This window comes from Budorcas taxicolor, chromosome 2 (genome assembly GCF_023091745.1).
Source record: "Budorcas taxicolor isolate Tak-1 chromosome 2, Takin1.1, whole genome shotgun sequence".
Lineage (NCBI taxonomy): Eukaryota > Metazoa > Chordata > Mammalia > Artiodactyla > Bovidae > Budorcas > Budorcas taxicolor.
In genome coordinates, this window is record NC_068911.1 from 4,531,459 (window position 1) to 4,541,787 (window position 10,329).

Sequence of the window (10,329 nt, forward strand, 5' to 3'; positions counted from 1 at the left end):
GTTCAAAGCTTGCGCGTCTGATTTCACTGAGCTTTTCCAAGGACAGGGTGGTGGTGCAGGGCCCTGGCTCAGGCCTCAGCCATTCATTCACTTTCAAGATTGAATCTAGTCTTAGCTCTCAGGGCTGCAATGACGCGGAATGACACCCCCTACGCCGCAGTTCCTATTCCCCAGTGCCCTCTGGAGCGGCGCGGCCAGCCTGGGAGGGCCGCAGGAAACCGGTATCCTGCTCCTGAAGACTAAGATCTGAAAATCTAAAAGCCCTCAGCACCTTCTGTGAATCTCTTTTTCCTTGCGTTCATCTTTCTGCAATGAATTAACTGGGGCTTAGTTCGGGGTTTTAAAAATAGGGCAGAAATGACTTGAGTGGCCACAAGAGGCCAGTGGAGGGCAGGCAAGAGGCCACAGAGATGTGCTTCCTGTAAAAGGCCCATCCTGGCCTGCAGGTGGGTCAAGGTGAGGATGCTGGATGTGGGTCAGGACATAAAAAAAAAAAAACCATGGTCTTTCCCTGGGGACGATGGAAAGGACATCAAAGAGGGTGCATCCAGGGACAATTCCAAATCACAGGGACCCTCCTGCACATCGGTGGACACAGCCATGAGGCCCCTCCCATCTAGGTCCCCAGCCGGAGACCAAGGTCAAGAGGAACCTCTGAGAAGTCACCTTTGAGTCCTTTGGCACCAGGACTTCAGAGATGCTCTGTTCAGCCAGCTGAATGAACAGAGGATAAAAGGGTTTATTAGCAGGGTACCTGGCAAGGATTAGACATCCAGCAAATACTAATTTCCCCTCCTCTCCTTAGCTACTGAAAGCCAACTCATAAACACAGCAGAAACCAGAAAAACAAATAAACCAATGCTTAGATCGTATCCATGTGTATAAATAAATGTATACTATATTTAAAAGGCAGCAGCACTCTTCCCATCCCTATTTCTTCTTTCTCTCATAACGTGCAGTAGCAGGTAGAAAGATCTCCCGAAGGTTGCTCCAAAGCCCATGCGAGTGGATGTTCCGGTAGGCCTGGGGCTCCGCTGCTGGGGGCCTGGCCATGTGAGGACAGTGCTGGCACCAGGCTCGGCTGCCTTTGTACCACTCATTAGTGGTCTGGTTAATGGCAGCCAGGTACAGAGAGAAGCACAGGTAGCCCCCCAGGAGGAAGCTCAGCACCACGACAAAGCCCACCAGGAAGACGATCCTTGGGAAGGTCAGGAACAGGTACTGGGGACAAAGAAGCAGCAGCATGTTAGACAGCCAGGCTGTGACCTAAGTCAGGGTCACCCCCACCAGCCAGGGTCTTGTCCACACACATGGCAGAGCTGCCTCCCTGGCTCCCCCATCTCTGACCCACTGAGGACAATCAGAAACACAGAAGGCATAGACAAAGAGCCCAAGAGGAAATCCTGGTGTGTATAAGAACTTCATATGGGATAAACGGAGTGCGTACATTGAGGGAAAAGGGGAAGGGCACTCAAGAAATGGTGTTATGCCAGGTGGCTATGCAGAAAATAAAAATAAATGCAGATCTTAGTTCATACATCAACATAAAGTCCAGACAGACAGAAAAGATCAGTTTCTCTCTGAAAACAATATGACCACAGAAATACATGTACAAGGGTATTCACTGTAGCAGCAGCCCCTCTTCCCAAAAGAAACAGGTTAAATGTCCATCCAGGAGGTAGAACAAAACTCTGGGATAGTTATGCTATGGAACAATAAGGAGCCATTAAAGTGAGGTCAATGTTTGTGCATTAATTTGGAAAAGATGCTGGTAATATATTGCCCACTGAGAAAAACGAAATGGAAAAATCACCATGGAATCCTGTTTGTGTAAAAATAAAGCTAACTCTGTGAAGGTGTATGGCCATATAAAACAGATACAGGGGGAAAAAAGCCTGAAATAAACAACAAACTATAAAGGTGTTTGCCTCTGGAGAGTGAAATTGTTGGGAGAGGAATAATTTCCAGTTATTTTCGTCCAAGATAGTTCAAATTTTCTTTTCACTCCCAGCTTTATAGAGATATAACTGACAAATAAAATTCTGAAAGTTTAAGGTGTAACAATGTAATATACAACATGATTATCTATATTACACAGTGAAATCATCACAGTAACATTAGATAACGCATCAGTCACCTCATATAGTTACAATGTGTTATCCTAGTATCAAATAATTAGAGGGCATAACACACACACACATACAACACCCTAAAATGGACTTATCCTACAATCCATAATCATACTGAAAACCTATTTTCATACAGCAGCTTATAAATGGAAGTTCATAGCAGCCTCAGCAGTAACAGTCCAAAACTGGAAATTACCCAAATGTCCCTCAAAGGGTAACTGATAAAACAAACTGACCCATCCACACCATAGAATATGGTGCGGCAGGAAGAAGGAACGAGCTACTGACACACAGAACCACCTGGATGGATCTCAAAGAAACTGTGGCGAGTGGAAAAAACCAACCCCTAACTGCCACTGTAGGGTTCCACGGAGGTGACAATCGCGAAATAACACAATGATAGAGAGGACAGATGGGTGGGAGCCGGGCATTAGGGATGTGGGGAGGAGGCTGTGGGGATCAGGGGAACCACCGAGGGTCTGTAGTGATGGGCAGAAGACCACCTTGATTGCAGTGGCTGTTCTGCAAACAGCCCGCGATGCGGTTACCTGAACAAGAAAGACAGTGTCGACAACCTGCAGGTGGCCGAGGTCATCGACGTAGGTCTGCAGGTACACGTCTGACATCACCACCAGCCGGACCAGGAACACGGTGCTCACCACGGCCATGGTGGCAGCCGAGGCCGTCAGCGTCAAGAGGTAGGAGAGGAAGTACCGGGTGTTCCAGGCCCCGACGCAGTTGTTCACCCATACACAGTGATGGTCAAACCGGTGCACACACCGGTTGCACACACCTGCACAGCAACAGGGGAGCCACAGCCCCATAGGTCCTTGGTAAGGACACCGGGCACACCTCCCGAGGACGCAACACACGGGCATGAGCACTGAAGGCCGGGGGAAATGGCAGCTGCTGCCGCCAGAACCGCGGGGTAAAAATTTTAAAGCTCATGCTTCCACTTAAAAGTCACATCAATTTTTTGGATAAAGATGAACCATGTCAATGTAGATGTGGATATTAAAGGAAAAGGATGTTTTGGTACTGCCTCAGTCACTGAAAAACTATTACCAATGTCTAGAAGAGCTTGGGTGTATGAATCAGTTCTTCCAACTATAAACTTTATGAACTCTAAATACACATCAAGAATGTCCAATAAAAAATTGATGTTTACTGACTGAGATGTACCAGTGATATAAAACACACACTGAGTTCCAAGGAATTAATATGAAAAGAGAACATAAACAATCCATGAGTGATATTTTTATGTTTTATATTGATTACACGTTAAGATGGTATTTTAGGTATGTTAGGTTAAATGAAACATATAATATTAATTTTGTCTATTTCTTGTTTACTTTTGCGGTGCAGCTACTGGAAACTTTAAAATCCCCTACGCAGCTCACAGGACACTTCTGTTGGACAGCAGTGATCCAGTATCTTGGGCATGCCCTAAGAGGGTAGGCTCTGCCAGGACTGAAGTCAGCAAACGCAAACATCCCACAGAAGCATCTCTTGGGCAGCAAGCCCAGCCACCAAGGACAGGCTGTTGGACCCAGAGCTGAAGGCTGCTCATGAGAACACAAGGCTTCACCCCCAGGTATGTTAAAGAAACCACGATCAGGTCCCTACCAGCAGCGGCCGCTTCTAGACGATGTAACATTCTCTGACAGACAGAACCCACTTGTCTGCTGGGCGAGGGCAGAGCTGGAGGCGCCAAGGAAGACTTACTGCAGTGCTTGGACCGCGCTGGTTTCCTTAAATCACAAGTAGGGCACCTCACGTTCTTTGGGAACATCACTTCATCGAATTCATAAACTTGAAGGAACAGTAATTCGTTTGCTTTTGTTATGGTACCTGAGAAAAGGAAGGGCAAGTTGTCAGTTTTGAGCTATACAGTCGACTGGGTGTTCAAGCAATCTGTCCTGGCAAAATACAACTAACATTGCTATGTTCAGTATTCCAAATAATGTATTTTTTAAATTAACGGCTTTATTGAGATATAGTTCATAAAACCAACTGACTTATTTATAGTGTGCAATTCCATGGTTTTTATAGTCACAGAGTTGTACAACCATCACAAACAGCTTTAGAACATTTGCATCACCCCAACAAGAAATCCTTTAACAGTCAATCTTCACTTCTCTCTAGTCCCACAGCCCCTGGCAACCACTAATCTATTTTCTGTCTCTATGGATTTGCCTTTTTTGAACACTTCCTATAAATGGAATCATACAATATGTGGTCTTTTTTTACCTGGCTTCTTTCATTGAGCATAATGTTTTCAAAGTTCTTCCATGTTACAGCATGTATAAGCACCTATTCCTCCTTATGGCTGAGTAACATTCCACTGAAGAGGTATATCTCTTTTTATCTATTCATTAGGTAGTGTACATTTTGTCTTTCAAAAATAGAAGTTAAAATAAAAGAATGGGGAAAAAATACCCAGCAAGTATCCAGCAAAAAACAGTGTAATAATATCAGACAGAGGAGCCTTGAGAACAGTGCATTACTAGTAACAGAGAGGCTCATTATATTTAGAAAAAAGAATCCAGAGATAATACTAATCCTAAACTTCAATACTCCTGAGTATGTATAACTATTATACACATAAATATTTAACAGCTTCAAAATATGTGAAGGAAAAAAATCTGTCAAACCTACCATTAGAATGAGATCACATACTCTCTGAGTAAACAATCAAAAAAATTTAGTATGAATATTAAAACATCTCAACATAATTAACATCTTCATCTAATGGACTTATACAGTTGCCTGTATCCAAGAACTAGATGATATATACTCTTTAAGAACACATGGATTATTTACAGAAACTGACCACATACCTGGACATAATGCAAATATCACTAACCATTTAAAAGAAAATGTATCCTACGGACTGAAAGCTCTGTAGATAATACAATTAAGTGAAAGTATCAAAAAATAAAAGTGTATGGCAATTTTTAAATAGTTTTAAATAATCTGTGAGGCAAAGAAGCAAAAAATAAAGTTAAAAGAAAGTACACCTGTGTGCGTGAAGGACAAAAATAAAATTAGAAAACACTCAAAATGGAAGGTCAGGCTTCCCTGGCAACTCAGTAAAGAATATGCCTGCCAGTGCAGGAGACATGGGTCCGATCCCTGGCCCGGGAAGATCCCACATGCCTCAAAGGCAACGAAGCCCGTGCACCACAACTATTGAGCCCGTGCTCTAGAGCCCAGGAACCGCAACCACTGACGCCCATGGGCCCTAGAGCCTGTGCTCAGCAACAAGAGAAGCCCACGCACCACAACGAAGAGGCGTCCTCACTCGTCACAGCGAGAGCAAAGCCCGAGTAGCGCCAAAGACTCCGCGCTGCCATAAATAAATAAGTAAAATTTACAACAAACAAACCTGAACGTTCAGGCACACCTTACATAGCAAATCTTCTGCAAAGCCCTTAGAGGGATCACTACTTGTTTGTAACACTGTCAACGAGTCGGACAGTTGAGCAGTCACCAGTTTCTATATTAAGAGCCTCAACTTACCAGGATCGGTTACACAACTTAGGGTGAAAAAAACCAGGTTTACAATCAGCAGCAGATAAGGCAGAAAAAGGTAATACAAAGAGAACTCCAGCTGTTGACAGAGGCCGAATATTTCCCAGGTGTATTCGGTATAAACCATCCCTTGCAAGATGAGATGCAGGATAACGAAGGTGTAGTTTCTGGAAGAAATAGGTAGACGACTTGTTCACAGGGGCTTCTCTGTGAAAAACCTGTAGCATGCTATGGATTTAAAAGACGCTTACTCCTTGGAAGAAAAGCTATGACCAAGCTAGACAGCATATTAAAAAGCAGAGACATTACTTTGCCAACAAAGGTCCATCTAGTTAAAGCTATGTTTTTTCCAGTAGTCATGTATGGGTCTGAGAGTTGGACCATAAAAGCTGAGCGTCGAAGAATTGATGCTTTTGAACTGTGGTGCTGGAGAAGACTCTTCAGAGTCCCTTGGACTGCAAGGAAATCCAACCAGTCCATCCTAAAGAAGATCAGTCCTGAATATTCATTGGAAGGACTGCTGCTGAAGCTGAAACCAATACTTTGGCCACCTGATGCAAAGAATTGACTCATTGGAAAAGACCCTGATGCTGGGAAAAATTGAGGGCAGGAGGAGAAGCGGATGACAGAGGATAAGACAGTTGGATGGCATCACCGACTCGATGGACATGAGTCTGAGCAAGCTCCGGGAGTTGGTGACAGACAGGGAAGCCTGGCGTGCTGCAGTCCATGGGGTCGCAGAGTCGGACACAACTGAGCGACTGAACTGAACTGATGCTATGGAAAGTGAACCAAGGGACACCACTTCTTTTGGGCTCGAGATAAAAGTAATCATGTGAAACCTTTCACCTACTGCCTACCACACAGCAAGTATTCAATAAATGTTATCAATTATCATCATCATCTTTGTTGGGAATTGAGGTCTCAGTATTAGATACATTTCTTTTTATAGAAATCCGTGTCAATATTTTCTCATTCTTTAAATATTTCTATTTAAAATTAGGTATGTTGAAACCCCAAAGATATAAGGCAGATTATCCATGAGTAGAGGGTCTGAACCCAGGACTCTTGATCCCTCCAGCATCGTGCCCTGTAACACGCTGGAAACGAACAAGGAACCTCTTGAAGCCAGAGGACAGCAAGAGCTAACAAGCTAAACAGAATAGTAGATACTGCTACTGCTGCTGCTAAGTCACTTCAGTCGTGTCCGACTCTGTGCGACCCCATAGACGGCAGCCCACCAGGCTCCCCCGTCCCTGGGATTCTCCAGGCAAGAACCCTGGAGTGGGGTGCCATTGCCCTTCTCCGATAGAAGATACTATTAATACTTAAAACTCTGAAATAGAAATACCTTGTATGGAAGAGGTAATGAAGCACTCTTAGCACGGCTCTCTGAAGACATTCTGGAATTATATATGAAAATATCTAAAACAAAAGAGAAAGGTTCAGTTTCATTTCTCGTTACCCGCCCCCAACTCCTAAACAAATTAGATGCTTCACTTTCACCCGGCAATATTGGTAATACTAAGGCGTGTTTCTGCTTACGAGCAGAGAACTGATCTAAGTGAGAACAGAGGAGGGCTTCCTGCAGCAAGCCTTCCTTTGATGCCCACTCCTCCATCTCTACCCTGACCTCACACAAGGCACCAACTGGGGGTCTTCAGGCAAAGGGAAGTGAGCAGAGGGGCTGGATCAGATGACGCTAATGTGAACTGCTAACAAAACCTTTCCCTGCCCTGCATTCAATCCTAGGTCCCAGAGTCCACTGGGAATTAGCCTGGGTCCCTCCCAGCCAACTCCCTCCCAAGGCGTTTCACCCCAATTCTGCTCTCTCTGATCCCTGGAGGAGTGTGGGCAGCCTGATGTTCAGCTTTCTGTTCACACAAGCCCCAGTTTCACCCATCAGGGCCCTCCATGCATACACTTCTCACATCCATGCCCAATTACAGGCATCAAATCCAGAGAAAAACAGCCAGTCTTGAGAATGATAGCTTTGGAATATACCACAACTGCCATAAGTGAAAGAGCAAGTGAACGAACAAATAAAAATGGCATCACCTTTTCGTTCTGATGGAAAACTGGTGAGCCGTGTGTGTGTGTGTGTGTGTGTGTGTGTGCACGCGTGCGTGCGTGCGCGTGCTCAGTCGTGTTCAACTCTTTGTGACCACGTGAACTGTAGCCCATCAGGCTCCTCTGTCCGTGGGATTCTCCAGGCAAGAACCACTGGAGTGGGTTGCCATGCCCTCCTCCAAGGGATCTTCCGGACCCAGGGCTTGAACCTGCATCTCTTTTATCTCCTGCATTGACAGGCGGATTCTTTACCACTAGCGCCACTCAAGAAGCCCAAGCCTTTCAGACTGGTGGTATCCAAGTGGTCTCCAAGCATCACTGCTACCTGTGCCCCTCTGCTGATCAGGCCTTGCAAGTAATGGGTTTTCGAGCCCACGCAGATCATCACGAAACCAAGCAGCACCAAAGCCAGGTAGAGGAAGAAGAGAACCAGAAAGTCCATCCTGGGGCTACGAAAGAACAGAAAGAGTGTGGCTGCTACTGAGAGATATATTCCAGCGCATATTCACCGACACTGATTCCCTAAGTGGCTCCTCAAACAGAATTCTTCAGCCTTCAACCACGAACTGCCTCTCAGTGGGGCTACTCAGCTGGCCACCCTTCAAGAGTTTCCTAATCAAACCACTGTGGTCTGCCTTGTGGCATTTCCTGCCTGCAAATCCCAAAATCAGTGGGGAAGAATGTGCAGAAAGCATCTGTCTTCCCTCAAGTAGCACACTGATATGAAATGTACCCAAGAGAATCTGCTGGCAATACTATTGGAAAGAGGGTCCAGCAGAGGAGGTCAGGGGTCAGGATCAGTAATGGCGTCTTATGAAGCAACCCTCCAGGCCAGTGACCCCAACAATCAGGGACCACCCTTGGGGACCAGAGTCAGTATTAAGAAACTGGTAACGGCTACTCTGGGCCTTGGCAGATATGATTCTGGGCAGAACTTCCCAATGAGATAACCAAACTGGAAACTCTCCACGAGATAAGACAGAAGAAATAAAGAGCAGTAATTCTCACGAGGTGATTCGGGGTCCCCAGCCTACATATTTCTTTTGTCTGGATAGCTTTCAGCGTACAGCTCTGGCGTTCCTCCTCCGAACATTCACGGAGAACTCAAACGGCATCTCATCTTGCGCAGCGGCGTGCGCCTGACGCAACGAGTGGCACCCAAAGCTACAGGAGACATGGTCCCCCTAGGAGGCTGGATCTGGCTGCAGAGACACCAATTCAACACACAAGATATGACAGACTAGGAGTCGGGGGCGGACTCTACTGTGGGAAAGAATGTGAAAGTCAGAGGATATTGTGCCCCCTTTAAGATTTCGAGAGGGCAAAAAGCTAATCGGGAAGAAATAATCCAAGAGAGTTGGATCTCGGTGTTTATCCCTATACTTAAGGAGCCCACGCTGGGGACCCAACAGAAGGGCATTCCCGAGGCTACACTCCGTCCGAAGATCCCAGCAGCTCCGTCCATTTCCCCGGGAGCCAAAGCAGGGCTGGGGGGCGGGGTTAGAAAGATCGGAGGGAACACGGAGGGTGTCTGGGCGCCGGGCAGCCCCACACACAACGGGAAAGGACTGGTCAGATGGGGAGACATACGACCCTGCGCCAGCCCGGGTACCTAACACCCCAGCGGAGGCTGACTTACCGCCAGGATCTGCCACCAACCAGCTACGTCCTGGCTGGCGCCTCCAGGGCGCGTCCCCAGACTTCCGGCGGACACGTGACGTCAACGTGCGACGCTACTGTTGGTCCGCTCGACTTCCGGCGGAAGTGCTTGTGGAAGGCCGCGGGGGCGAAGCTGTCTGTGGCGTTCTGCTCCCTCTGAGGTGTCTGTAGTTTCCCGATTGGGCACTTCCAGACCGACGGCTGGAGGTCCAGATTTGGAGAGCCGTTGCCAAAAATCTTACAAAAGACTGTCCCAGGCCTGGTGCGGCTGAGGACGCCGGTGTTGTGAAGCAAACAGCCACCCGCTGACCTGAGTAGAGCCCAGTCAGGGCCGGGCTCCCAGCCGTGCAGGGGCCGGGGCAGCCCAGGACAGACACACCTTCGCGCTCGTACACTGTGTCTTCGTGATGAACAGAGTTTGCTTTGCTTTCTGCCTGTTGCACCGTTTGGACTCGTCTGAACCTTTCCACTGGCTTTGCTCCTGCTGTGTCGGAACAGCTCTGAACATCCTGCCCCTGGGTGGTTGAGGGTTGTTTGACTCCAAATATGGACGATAAGAAGGAAGGTTGTTTAATGATAGTTGAACCTGGAGAGAGAAAAGCTGCTTCCAAACATAGCGTTGAGAAGGCCCCCGTAGGGTGGTTCCTTTGCCCTGACACCTCAGAATCCGCTGAGACCGGTCTATTCTCGATGCCTCTGAAAACATGAGCCAGGCCTATCCTCCCTTTGAGGGAAAATGTTTGTGATCTCCAAACATTGACATTAAAGCGCTTCTCTTTGCCTGTCTTTGCTATCTACCCCCAGCTTACTAATTCTTCTTCTTTTTTTTTTTTTTCCTTTTTAAAAAACTTCCCAAGCTGGTCACTTTCTGATACATTATGCGAAAGGCATTCATGAACTTGAGGACACAGAATCGAGAAACAAAACCCCAAAATCA

The 10,329-nt window shown here is 46.7% G+C and overlaps 1 protein-coding gene across 7 annotated transcripts; it reads right to left on the reverse strand.

Annotated features, from left to right (window-relative positions):
- Nucleotides 1-867: 867 nt before the first annotated feature.
- Nucleotides 868-9,434, reverse strand: ZDHHC4 (zinc finger DHHC-type palmitoyltransferase 4). Of its 7 annotated transcripts, none has more exons than XM_052635815.1 (8): nt 9,373-9,434; nt 8,801-8,935; nt 8,056-8,182; nt 7,015-7,088; nt 5,652-5,830; nt 3,756-3,980; nt 2,678-2,922; nt 868-1,221 (listed from the first exon to the last, which is right to left on the reverse strand). In XM_052635815.1, the coding sequence occupies exons 2-8, from the start codon at nt 8,824-8,826 to the stop codon at nt 931-933; spliced, it is 1,167 nt and encodes a 388-aa protein (XP_052491775.1). In that variant the 5' UTR covers nt 8,827-8,935; nt 9,373-9,434; the 3' UTR covers nt 868-930. The 7 variants fall into 7 exon arrangements, with proteins under 7 accessions (XP_052491775.1, XP_052491778.1, XP_052491773.1 ...); XM_052635818.1 differs by having other exon boundaries at nt 3,855-3,980; nt 8,059-8,182; nt 8,768-8,935; XM_052635813.1 differs by having other exon boundaries at nt 8,059-8,182; nt 8,768-8,935.
- Between the last annotated feature and the right edge of the window lie 895 nt (nt 9,435-10,329).